The sequence below is a fragment of the Heteronotia binoei genome, chromosome 19 (assembly GCF_032191835.1).
Source record: "Heteronotia binoei isolate CCM8104 ecotype False Entrance Well chromosome 19, APGP_CSIRO_Hbin_v1, whole genome shotgun sequence".
NCBI classification, from domain to species: domain Eukaryota; kingdom Metazoa; phylum Chordata; class Lepidosauria; order Squamata; family Gekkonidae; genus Heteronotia; species Heteronotia binoei.
Window position 1 is genome coordinate 32988887 of NC_083241.1, and position 13528 is coordinate 33002414.

General features: G+C 48.8%; 1 protein-coding gene across 1 annotated transcript in view; it reads left to right on the forward strand.

Moving 5' to 3' along the window:
- TBC1D21 (TBC1 domain family member 21) overlaps positions 1-12181 on the forward strand; it is a 34811-nt gene extending 22630 nt beyond the window's left edge. The window contains exons 5-10 of the mRNA XM_060260161.1: positions 108-208; positions 2858-2954; positions 4810-4907; positions 10170-10286; positions 11456-11545; positions 11942-12181. Of these exons, the coding sequence (XP_060116144.1) occupies positions 108-208; positions 2858-2954; positions 4810-4907; positions 10170-10286; positions 11456-11545; positions 11942-11986 (548 nt within the window). The 3' untranslated portion in view covers positions 11987-12181. The remainder of the gene's footprint in view (positions 1-107; positions 209-2857; positions 2955-4809; positions 4908-10169; positions 10287-11455; positions 11546-11941) is intronic.
- The last annotated feature ends 1347 nt before the right edge of the window (positions 12182-13528 follow it).

The following is a 13528-nucleotide window of genomic DNA, read 5'->3' on the forward strand; positions in this document are numbered from 1 at the left end:
GAGACAAAAGCTACAGAGATCTGCAATCGAAATGGGGAAGAACAGATTAGACTACGATCAGGGTTTTTTTTTGGTTGCTCAATTCATCCAATTGGTTCTTTTTCCAGAATACCAGCGGGGATTCCATGAGATGCTTTTGCTCTTTAGGCTACTTGTGGAAGAGGAGCACGAAATCTATTGGCTGTTCCAGTTCTTTCTCCAGAAAACAGTAGGTTTCTTCATTGGCTGTTGCCAGTATGATTGAGGGAATCTGTGCCTGGGGCCAGCCTTGGGTCACCTGGTGGCAAACCATCTTGTCCAAGGACATAAGAGAAGCCATGCTGGATCATGCCAATCCAAAGTTCTGTGTCACACAGAGGCCAAAACCAGGTGCCATTAGGAAGTCCACCAATGGGGCCAGAACTCCAAAAGCCCTCCTACTGCTGCCCCCCAAGCACCAAGAATACAGAGCATCACTGTCCCAGACTTAAGAGAAGCCATGTTGGATTAGGTCAATGGCCTATCTAGGCCAATGCTCAGTGTCACACAGTGACCAAAACCCAGGTGCCATCAGGAGGTCCACCAGCAGGGCCAGATCTCTAGAAGCCTTCCTATTGCTGCCCTGAGCTAGATGGACTATTGGTCTGGTCCAGCAGGGCTCTTCTAATCTTTTCATGAAGGCCTTGGCTTTTAAGCCCTGTTGTTGACCCTCCACTCCAGAGGAACTGATTGGCCTCTGTGCGAGACAGGATGCTGTACAAGATGGACTATTGGTGTAATCCAGCAGGGCTCTTCTTATGTTCTTAGTTTGGAGGCACCCTCCTTAAATTGGAGGAAAGCTGCAACCCTGAGCCAAACTGCAGCTGCCTTCTCTTTCTATAAGGGTCTTCTCCCCCCATTATGTCTACTCAGGAGCCTTCTCTCATTCCTTTTAGCCATACCTTTGCTGCTAGTCACAGCTCCTCTAAGAAAGGGTTGATAGCCCCAGAATCCCCTATGACAGGAATCCCCAACTTTTTTCAGCCTGTGGGCACCTTCAGAATTCTGACATGTGGTGGCTGTAGCTGCAAGATGGATGCCACAGAAGTCAGAGCGAGCCACAAAATGGCTGCCACAGAAAGCAGAGCCTGCCACAAAATGGCCGCCACAGACGGCAGAGCCAGTCAAAACAACAGTTGCCACAGCTTACCTTTGGTCACACAATGGAAGATCCTTGTGCTGTGGTGATAGCTGCTCCCATAGTAACTTTTTTTAAAAAAATCTGCACAGCCAGTCAAATCTCCAAATGCCAACCAGAACCACTGCTAGGCAAGAGCCCTACCTGTCCCCAGAAAAAGATTCTGCAAGTGTCATGATGCCTACAGGCACCACACTGGGGATCCCTGTCCGACAACATTGTGGGTAGGGTTGCCAGGTCCAGGACTTTTTTTGAGCAGGAACGCACAGGAACACAGTTCTGGCTGGTTTGGCATCCAGGGAGTATGGCCCAATATGCAGATGAATCCCTGCTGGGCTTTTACTACAAAAAAAGCCCTGTGTGAAGCTATGGTTATGTCAGGGGGTGTGGCCTAATATGCAAATGAGTTCCTGCTGGGCTTTTCCTACAAAAAAGCCCTGTGTGATGTGATGGTGATAGCAGGGGTATGGCCTAATATGCAAATGAGTGCCCTTCATCATGCCAGTGGGAGGACTGGGGTGGGGGAGCATTCCAGTACTGGGCGAAGATGTTGCACAATGTGCTGATGTCACCCAGAAATGGCATCAGTGCATCGGCAATGCCAGGGGCGACACTATGCTTTTGGGGCAAAAGTCTATGGTGAAGGTGGCCTCAAACTATAGAGCCTTGCCCAAAAAGCAGAGTGTCGCCCCCCCCCCCCCCAACATCACCAATGCACAGATTCACTTCTGAGTGATGTCAGCATGTCACACATAGCATTGTTGTTTGGGGGTGGGGGAGAATTTCCTCCTGCTTGCAGTGGGCAGGAGCCCTTAAAAGCAGGGGATCCCCTGCCCCCATCTAGGGAACGATATTCCTGATTGTGAGGGCTTGTTTGGGCAATTTAGAAGGAGAGCCTTGAGAAAATAGCCAAATACCATTCTATTGAGCTTAGTTCCCACCGTGGCCACCAGGTATTTCCTGTACAGGCAGTGGTGGCAGCTACAAGTATAGCCAGGTTCAAGAGGGGATTTGATAAACATATGGAGCAGAGGTCCATCAGTGGGTATTAGCCATAGTGTATTGTTGGAACTCTCTGTCTGAGGCAGTGATACTCTGTATTCTTGATGCTTGGGGGGGCAACAGTGAGAGGACTTCTAGTGTCCTGGCCATACTGATGGACCTCGTGATGGCACCTGGCGGGGGGTGGGGTTGGCCACTGTGTGACACAGAGTGCTAGACTGGATGGACCACTGCCCTGATGCAACATGGCTTCTCTTATGTTCTCTTCTGTTCTTATGTACTGGGAAACTGTAGATTTGATTCTGGCATCTCTAGTCAGAAGTGCTGGTGAACCATCTGCCACGCAATGGACTTTGCCAATGCCTAGACTTTCCCGCCCCTGATGTCAGCCTGGAACAGTATCTTGGAGCTGTGAGGTACAGGAGTTTCTTGGCTACCTTCTGTACCAGGCAACAGAAGGTCACCCATCTGGACTTAGCCAAACACTCAGCATGGAAGATTTACATACCAGCTTTGGCAGAATCCAGGCTGCCTATGAAACAGTCTTGGTTTGCGGATACGTGTGGCTATCTCAGGGATGATTAATTCCAACGTTTTAAGAGGAGGACGCAGCCAAGCGAGGCCATCTGGCCTTTCCGTGTTCCTTCAAATGTTTTCCCATTTTGGGATTCTTGTTTTACAGGGCTCATTTTCTTGCAGGAGAACAGCTGCATCTTGAACATTGGGGTGGAGAAGAACCTGCGCATGCTGAAACGCTTGATCGCCATTATGGATCCCGCCTTTTCAAGGCATCTGGGTAAGCTCCTCAGCCTGGCCTGTCTTTGAAACAATTCAGTCATGTTTTGTTTCCCCTCCAGTTATTTCTCAGGGCTGGAGAAATATGCTCTGAACTGGTTGGGCTGGGGTAGCTCAATCTCATTAGACCTCAGAAGCTAAACATAAAAACATAAGAGAAGCCATGTTGGATCAGGCCAGTGGCCCATCCTGTCCAACACTCTGTGTCACACAGTGGCCAAAAAAACCAAGTGCCATTAGGAGATCCACCAGTGGGGCCAGAACACTAGAAGCCCTCCCACTGTGCCCCCCCCCTCAAGCACCAAGAATACAGAGCATCACTGCCCCAGACAGAGAGTTCCATCTATACTCTGTGGCTAATAGCCACTGAGGGACCTCTGCTCCATATGCTTATCCAATCCCCTCTTGAAGCTGTCTATCCTTGTAGCTGCCACCACCTCCTGTGGCAGTGAATTCCAGGTGTTAATCACCCTTTAGGGTGAAGAAGTCCTTCCTAAGCAGGGTCAGCCCTAGTTAGTACTTGGATGGGAGACCACCAAGGAAGTCCAGGGTTGCTACTCAGAGGCAGGCCGTGGCAAGCCACCTCTAAACATCTCTTGGCAGCTGTAATACCAGGGCTCCCTGACCTGGATAGCCCAGGCTATCAGATCTCAACATTAAGCAGGCTTGGTCCTTGCTATGGATGGGAGGCCACCAAGGAAGTCCAGGGTTGATACTCAGAATCAGGCAATGGCAAACCACCCCTCTCTTGCCTTGAAAACCCCATGAGATAAGAGTACGTAACTTGAGCTTCTGTTTCTTAAGGATATAGCTGACCAGATCCTTCCTCCAATCTTGGTCCTGAGCTTCTGCCCATACCAGTATCTCCAAATTTCCGCTGTTTAGTGTAGTGGTTAAGTGCACGGACTCTTATCTGGGATAACCGGGTTTGTTTCGTCACTCCTCCACTTGCACCTGCTGGAATGGCCTTGGGTCAGCCATAGCTCTGGCAGAGGTTGTCCTTGAAAGGGCAGCTGCTGTAAAAGCTCTCTCAGCCCCCCCACCTCACAAGGTGTCTGTTGTGGGGGAGGGGGGAAAGGTAGAGGAGATTGTGACTGATCTGAGACTCTGAGATTCAGAGTACAGAGCGGGATATAAATCCAATTTCTTCTTCTCCTCCTCCTCCTTCCCTCATTCATTCAGCTACTCCCTTCTACCACAAGCTGTACAGCTACAAAAAGGGTGAGGGCTTCTCAATACCACCAGTCTGAGATGTTCTTCCAGCATCCCTGGCCAGGATCAAAAGAACCGCAGAGCTAGTTCCATCAATCCCAGGGAGATGGGGGCTTCTTGTTGGACACATGAAGCTATCTTACCTGAACTAGGCCAGTGGGCCATCAAGGTCGGTATTGCCTACTCAGACTGGCAGCTGCTCTCCAGGGTCTCAGGCTGAGGTCTTTCCCATCACCTCCTCCCTGGTCCTTTTAACTGGAGATGCCAGGGATTGAACCTGAGACCTTCTGTTGCTGAGCCAGGGTCTCATGTCAAGGTCTTTCCCATCATATACTATCTGATCCCTTTAACTGCAGGTGCCAGGGATTCAATTGGGGATCGGCTGCATGCAACACAGATGCTCTGCCCCTGAGCCACAACACTTTCCTTATAACCAAAAGTATTACCGGTGACCAATTAACATCACTTCCAGTCAGGAGAGAAATGACATCATTGTGTCAACAGGGACATCACTGCATTTCCATGGCCAGTCTCAGTAGAAAATACTGACCTCAGTAGACCAGAGTTTGACTCAGAATGACAGCTTCACATGTGCTAAAAGAGGATTATAGAAACCTGATCTGGGCTCTTTTTACTTTTTCTAGAAAGAAAAGGCCAAGTGGTTCAGTCCTTGTTCCCATGGTTCTCTCTCTTCTTCCAGCGAGTCTTCAAGTCCTTTGACGATGTCTGGAGACTCTGGGAGGTGAGTGTTTCTCACCATTTGCTGTCCTCAGGGGGACAGATGACTGACTAAAGGCATCCTTCAATTCCTCACTGGGAGTTTAGGGGCCATTCTTTAATCAGCAAAAGCCTAGCCTCCCTCTCCACTTAACCTATCTAGTCCAGCATCCTGTTTCACACAGCAGCCAACAAGTTCCTTTGGAGGTCCAACAACAAGATGTAGAGGCTGAGGCCTTCCCTTAATAAGAACATCAGAAGAGCCCTGCTGGATCAGACGAGTGGTCCATCTAGTCCTGCATCTCGCTTCACACAGTGGCCAACCAGTTCTTCTGGAGGGCCAACAACAGGGCATAGAGACCAAGGGCATAGAAGCTGACTGCCTCTGAATTTGGAGGTTAAGACCTTAAGTCGATTAATAATGTAAGAAGAGCCCTGCTGGATCAGACCAGAGATCCATCCAGTCCAGCTTCCTATCTCACACAGTGGCCAACCAGTTCCTCTGGAGGTTCAACAACAGGACACAGAAGCTGAGGGCTTTCCCTGGTGTTGCTTCCTGGCTCTGGAATTCGGCACAGGAAGGGAGACTGCCTCTGAGCTTGGAGTTTTTCTTCAGTCACCATGGCTAGTAGCCACCAATGGACTTCTCCTCCATGAATCTCTCGCATCCCCTTTTAAAGCCATCTGTTCCTGTAGCCATCACTAAATCCCCTGGCAGCAAATTCCACACTTCCATCCCTCTTTGTGGGAAGAAACATTTCCTTTTGCCCATCCTGAATGTACCCCACCCCCCTACATCAGTTTCATTCAATGCCCTGTACGAAGAGACTTATAAGCTCCTGCGTGATTGGCTACATCAGGGGTGTGTGGCCTAATATACAAAGGAGTTCCTGCTACATATAGAGCCCCGGGCACAGAGTGGTAAAGCCGCAGTACTGCAGTTGGAGCCCTCTGCTCACAACCTGAGTTCGATCCCAGCGAAAGCTGGTTCAGGTAGCTGACTCAAGGTTGACTCAGCCTTCCATCCTTCCAAGGTAAGTAAAATGAGTACCCAGCTTGCTGTGAGGGAAGTGTGGATGACTGGGGAAGGCAATGGCAAACCACCCCGTAAAAAGTCTGCCGTGAAAACGTTGTGAAAGCCACATCACCCCAGAGTCGAAAACGACTGGTGCTTGCACAGGGGACTACCTTTACCTTTTTTTTTCCTGCTACATAAAAGAAAAAAGCCCTGAGAATAACCTAATCTTGTGTATGCAGTGGATTCTGATTTGAAACAGAGAATCCAATTCTACACTGCTGGCTCTTTGCTTTGCTTGGTTGACTCTCTGCTACAAAAACACAACCATAAGGTTATAATGAAAAAAAAAATTGCTAATATTGTAACCAATATACAAAAATAGCAACCACTTTACAAACATAAAGAGAACAAGTCCCTCGATAACAACAAAATGTCCTCAGTCCGAAAGGACTTGATATCAGATCCACTAGATGCAAAAGCACTCCAATTTCACACGTACGGTAATAGAAGTGGGATGGTTCTACTATGTGTGAAATTGGAGTGCTTTTGCAACTACTGGATCTGTTATCAAGTCCTTTCGGACTGAGGACATTTTGTTGTTATCGAGGGACTTGTTCTCTTTATGTTTGTAAAGCGGTTGCTATTTTTCTATACTGGTTACAGTATTAGTAAATTTTGTCATTGTGACCTTACAGTTGTGTTTTTGTAGCAATTCTGTGGTGACTTCTCTCTTGGTATAGTTATTCCATAGTTATGGTTGACTCTCTGAGCAAAAGATGGGTGGAAGGGAAGGCAGTCTGGAAGCTGCAGTATCTGAGCAGCCCCGTTTGGCTGTTGACACAAGTCGAGGATCCTGCCAAAGGCACAGCTGGCCGGTATTTGCAGCTCCTTCATCACTTCCGCAAGGGCTTTTTAAGTCAAATCCCCGGCACAGGCCTGGTTTGCTGCAGCCCCAGGATTTCTGACCCGCCAAACAGAAACCATTTGCTTCGCTTTCTCCCCCTCCGTCCTGGGCCCTGGCGGCTTTTATTATTTCAATTAATATTTGCCCAGAGTCTCCCGGCAGTTGCTGTTCCTGCTGACGGGGCACTCGCACGCCAGCCGTTTGGCTTTAATTATGCAGCGGAGAGGGGAGAGGGCAAATCGCCATCTGGGTCGGAGGCGGGGAAGTTCTTTGCTGTCTCCAAAGGCAGCAGTGCCAAGAAGTCTGCTTCGTTTCATACCGAGCATATGTATTCCACACTTTTCACGTGTTGCAGGACTAGATTTCCCAGTTCTGTGTTGGGAAATACCTGGAGATTTGGGGGTGGAGCCTGAGAAGGGTGGGGTTTGGGGAGGAACCTCAACAGGATATTATGTCACGGGCTGGGGCCAGGCCAGGTGAAGTCCAGGGGCAGTCCAAGGTCTGTAGCTGGGTAGCAAAGAGGGTCCAAAGCGCCAAAACCGAATCACAGTCCAGGTATCATAGGTCAGAGGTTCAGAAGCCGAAGTCAGGGGGTCCAGAAGTCAATGCCAGAGTCAGGGGGTCCAGAAGCCGAAGTCAGAAGCCGAAGTGGATGCTAGAACGTCAGGTAAGTGACTAGTTGCTTCCACAAAGCCTTCTCTCAAAGCCCACAGCTATATAGCCCTCTGCTGTCTGTTGCCCATTTGGGCTAATTGCTGGCTCAGAGGGCAGCCAGGATCCTGCTGAGACTCAAGCACCCTCACTCCTAGAAGGGCCAGAATCCTTTCAAAACTCAGGGCTCAGGGAGCGTCTTGCTCGTGAGCGTGCCGCCCTCCTCCGATCCCTGAGGTCCTGACGAAGGCGGTCACGCACACGAGCCACCCGAGAGGGCGAGGCAGGGGGGCTTGGATCTTCTCCAGCAGGAGGCAGGGGCACTGGTGCAGGTGGCAGGGGCACAGTTTCTTCTGCAGGCTCGGCTTCTTCTGCAGGGCCCCCAGCACCCATGACATATTACGCCCTAGTTGCGAACCTCCAAAGTAGCCATATTCCCTAGGGGAACTGATCTCTGTTGGCTATTGTTATTATTATTTATTCAACTGTTGGCTATTGTTGTTATTGTTGTTATTATTCAGCTTACCCCATCGTGACCAAAGCCGGGCTCTAGGAGATATACAACAATAAAAACCTACAATAATCATTAAAACCAATTACTAAAAACAGGTTAACAAAGCAGGAGTCAAGTTTCACCTTTAAGACCAACCAATTGTCACTCAGAACATAAGCTTTCGCGTGCTCTTAAGCACACTTCATCAGACAAGGAATCCAGCACAGGGAGCAAAGCCATACATAGCTGAGCAGAGCCATACATAGCTGGTAGGCAGTGGCCCAGAGTGCAACATGGTACAGATTTAAGAACCAATGGCAGTGAAGTAAAATTATCTGGTAGGCAGTGGTTTAGAATGTAAAAGGGTACAATGACAGAATAGTCAAATTAACAAATGGAGCAAACCTTTGATCTGAGTCGCATGCGAAAGCAACAGGTTAAAAACAGGTTACAAACCCGATGATGTCTGTTATGAAGTGCTGTCAATTCCTGTTTTCCAGACACCGCATCGGGGAGGCCCCTTGGCAGAGAGGGAGAGGGGTGCCAGCCTGGCAACTGTCGTTGTCCTCAAACCAAAGCCTGGTGGAACATCTCTCCCTTGCAGGCCCTGCGAAACTGTAAAAGATCCCGCGGGGCCCTAGTGCCTTCCTGCAGAGCATTCTGCCAGCCAGACCTTTTTAGGACCAAGGCTCACCAGCAGATTTCTACTTGCAGAGCATCACGTTCTTCCAGTGACATGAACAAAGCAGGAGTCAAGTGGCACCTTTCAGACCAACCAAGTCTTATTCAGAACGTAAGGTTTCGTGTGCTCTCTAAGCACACTTCATCAGACGAGGGGGTCAGGTATCGTGGGCTGAAATACATGCCGTTTGCCGATGAAGAGAGCAAACTGACTGTGGTCACATGGTAAAACAGTGCAGCTTGGCCATTTGGTCTGGATAGCCATGAAAGGTAATAAAGTTTCCTGCCAACTGGCAGTCAGTTTCCCCTCTTAATCAACAAACGGCATGTATTTCAGCCCACGATACCTGACCCCCTCGTCTGATGAAATGTGCTTAGAGAGCACACGAAAGCTTAACGTTCTGAATAAAACTTGGTTGGTCTTCAAGGTGAAACTTGACTCCTGCTTTGTTCAACTGCTTCAGACCAACATGGCTGCCCGCTTGGATCTATCTTCCAGGGATATGGAAGGAGAAGGCAGCCCCGTAAATACTAGAAATCAATTGTAATAGTGGGAGGTCACCAGGCCCCACCTGGAGGTTGGCAACCCTATTAAGTGAGACAAGCTTCTCCGCAGATTCTCCAGGCCAATAGAACTCGACAGAGTGAATGGTTCCTGTGCAGCTTCCAGAATTACCAGGATTTTAATCTGAATCGAACCCCTCCAAAGTAAGGAATTCAGTGTCAAGCTGGAATCCAGCTTCCTTGGGCTCTGCTTGAGCCTTTTCTGCTATTCGCACTTCTCTTTCAGGTCTCTTGGATTTCACCCCTATATAAGATTGGGGAACACTGGGAGATTTTGGGGGGTGGAGCCTTGGGAGGTTGGGGTTTGGGGAGGGGAGAGGCCTCAGCAGTGTACAATGCCACAGAGTCCACCCTTCAAAGCAGCCATGAAGAAGATGAAGATATTGGATTTATATCCTGCCCTCCACTCTGAAGAGTTTCAGAGCAGCTCACAATCTCCTTTGCCTTCCTCCCCCCCGACAACAGACACCCTGTGAGGTGGGTGGGGCTGAGAGAGCTCTCATAAAAGTTGCCCATTCGAGGACAGCTCTGTGAGAGCTATGGCTGACCCAAAGGCATTCCAGCAGCTGCAATTTGGATTAGTGGGGAAGAAATCCCAGCTCTCCCAGATAACACACTTAACCACTACACCCCAGGCCTTGGATTCAGCGGGAGCTCACAGGAGCACAGCTCCTGAATCTTTCTGAGAGTTCCACCTCCTCCTTCCCACCTTGTCCATTGAATAGTAGGTGCAGCTGCATAACAATCCCTGGATGAGCTCCACCAACTATTTTTCTACAAACCGACCCCTGACTACACCAAACTGGTTCTCGTGGTTGTAGTCCTTTAAAAAGAGTGTCTCTCACACAACAACACCCTCCTCCCAAACCTGACAGGTGACAAAATGGACAGAGATGTCAGTACAAAGGTTTTCCACGATGTACAGATGGTCTCAGTCATCCCCAGCTGACCTTTGCCTGTGTCTCCCTCCTCCCAGGTGTTTCTGATTGGAAAGCCCTGCAGGAACTTCCAGGTGATCGTCGCCTACACCATGCTCCAGATGGTGAGAGACCAGATCCTCCAAGAAGACATGAGCGGAGATGACATTTTATTGGTGAGCAGCAGGGGGCCCAGTCCAAGCACAGGTTGGGTGGCCAGACTCCAGGCACCACCCGGAGATCTCCTGCTGTCGTTGATCTCTTGTGGATCAAGATCAGTTTCCCTGGAGAAAATGGCCTAGACCGGGGTGGCCAAACTGCAGCTTGGGAGCCACGTGGGGCTCTTTCACACATATCATGTGCCTTGTGAAGTCCCCAATGCCCCATCAGCTTGCTTGGAGAAGGCATTTCTCTCTTTAAATTACTTCTCCACGCCGAGCCAGCCGGTACCTTGGTGAATGCATTTAAAGTTAAAGTTGCTTTTTTCCCCACCTCCACCTCTATCTGTCCCCCTATTTTCTTCCCTCCCTCTCTCCCTTGTGGCTCTCAAACATCTGATATTCATTCCATGTGGCTCTTACATTGAGAAGAAGAAGAATTGCAGATTTATACCCCGCCCTTCTCTCTGAATCAGAGACTCAGAGTGGCTTACAATCTCCTATATCTTCTCCCCCCACAACAGACACCCTGTGAAGTGGGTGGGGCTGAGAGGGCTCTCACAGCAGCTGCCCTTTCAAGGACAACCTCTGCCGGAGCCACGGCTGCCCCGTGGCCATTCCAGCAGGTGCAAGTGGAAGAGTGGGGAATCAAACCCGGTTCTCCCAGATAAGAGTCTGTACACTTCACCACTACACCAAACTGGCTCTCATTAAGCAAGTTTGACCACCCTTGACCTAGACTCCATGGCATACTTCTTCAGATATCAGTGTGTATGCACGGTAAAATGTGCAGGCATATGAAAGCTTATTCCAAGAACTGAATTTTGTTGGTCTTCAAGGTACCACTGGACTTGTTCTATTGCTTCAGACCAACACAGCGACCCACCTGAATCTGACTTCTTGTTCTTAGGCAGCTTTCTACATCTTAAATGCCAGCGGTGGTTCTTTGGTGGGGAGCAGTTTGGTTCCCATTCTTTCCTTCGCATGCTGATTCCTTCGTGGAAAGTGTTTTCTTGAGAAATCACCAAACGCAAGCTCGCATCTTTTTGATCACGCCGATGCACATCAGAGGATATTCTTACACCAGATGGGATTCTGTTATTCGCAAACAAAAATCTTCAATGTTGTCCTGTCAGGAATCAACAAGCTCAAGGTAGTTGATGAGGCTCCCTTTCTTCTCTTTCCAGCTGTGCAATAACCTCATAGATCTGGAAGCTGATGTGTTGATCTCCAAAGCCTGCGCCACCTACAAACTTCTCATGAAACATCAAGAAAAGGTAGAGAGCCGTGTCCCTTGTCACCTTCTGGGTTGCTCATTTGTGGATACAGAAGGAATCTTGAATATCAGAATCTCAGAGCGGCTCACAATCTTATTTACCTTCCCCCACACACACACACACAGAAACCCTGTGAGGTAGGTGGGGCTGAGAGAGCTCTCCCAGAAGCTGCCCTTTCAAGGACAGCTCTGTGAGAGCTATGGCTGACCCAAGGCCATTCCAGAAGCTGCAAGTGGAGGAGTGGGGAATCAAACCTGGTTCTCCCAGATAAGAGTCCGCATGCTTAACCACTACACCAAACTCTTGGCCAGTGGGTGGGTACCACAAGAGCTTGGGAACAGCTCTGGTTGGAAACAGTTTTCGTAGTGGTACCCACAGTCCTCCTCTCCTCTTCAGGTCCCCCAGGAGCTGCAGGAGTTTTTCAACCAGCCAGAACAGTAAAGAGGCCACCGTGTGCAACCGAACAGAAGAGAACTGGGAGAAGATTCCCACCCTGGGCTCCTGTTTTTGTGGCTCAATGTGCAATAGATGGATTAATTGCATGCGTTCTCCTTCTTGCCGTGAAGGCTAAACTAGGGGGAGATTTGGGTGCCCCATAAATGTAGGTACAGTGCAATAAAGTCGAATATTGGATCAGAGGAGGGTTGCCAACTTCAGGTTGGGAAATTCCTGGAGATTTGGGGGTGGAGCCTGGGGACAACAGGATAAAGACAGGGGAAGGACCTCAGCAGTGTAGAATGCTATTGTATCCCTCCCCCCCCCCAGAGTTGGCATTTTTGTCTGGGGGGTGGGGGGCTGATCTCTGTAGTCTGGGGATCCATTTTAAGCTTGCCAATCTCCAGGGGGGTATGTAAATAAAAAACCTGCTAAGGGACACCATACATTTTAAACAACAAAACAGTGTAATGTAGAGGTCAGTGGTGTTCTGACAAAGCTTGCACGTAGAACTTCAAATAGACAAGAGCATGTAGCAAAAAGACATTCACAGATAAGAGTCCGCATGCTGGAAATCTAACAGACATGTTCTGAACCTTGTTGGTCTCCTGTGAATGTATTGTAAAGATTGGGTTCCAGTGATAAATAAGTCTCCAAACTGAAGAAAGACGGATGAAACGTCTTGATATCTAGAACAGACGTCTTTGTAAGGGCTTTTTTTAATTCCACAAACTAAATACTGGAGTATTGCTACTCCTTGGGAAGACTGTCTTTGAACTGTCTTCTGTGAATGTCTTTTTGCTACATGCTCTTGTCTATTTGAAGTGCTGCGTGCAAGCTTTGTCAGAACACCACTGACCTCTACATTACACTGTCTGGTTGTCTAACATTTATGGTGTCTCTTAGCGGGTTTTTTATTTACATAGCTGAACCCTAAGATCCTATAGTTTTGCTAATCCCCAGGTGGCTGGAGATGTCCCAGAATTCGAACTGGCCTCTGGGCAACAGAGATCAGTTCACCTGGAGAAAATGGTTTCTTTGGAGAGTGGGTTCTATGGCTTTATGCCACAGTGAGGTCTTGCCCCTCCCCAGACCCCTCCTTTCCCAGGCTATACCCCCCCAAATCTCTAGGTATTTCCAAAACCAGAATTGACAATCCTAGTTTTAATTCTGGGAGCTCTCCAGGTTCCACTTGGAGGCTGGCAAGTCTAGTCCTTCAACCAGGGCTTCTTTTTTTTTTGTATCAAGAACTCCTTTGCATATTAGGCCACACACCCCTGATGGAGCCAATCCTCCAAGAGCTTAGAGGCTCTTTGTACAGGGCCTACTGGAAGCTCCAGGAGGATTGGCTCCATCAGAGGTGTGTGGCCTAAGATGCAAAGGAGTTCCTGATACAAAAAAAAAGGGCTACTGCCAATCAATCTATAAGAAATTATAAACTGCTTCCACTTTGGCTGGTCCCCAGGTCACTGAAGAAACTTGTACATTCGAAAACATCCCCCAAAGGTAATGCTAAGTTTTGTACTGAGCACCATGCATGAGAATTTC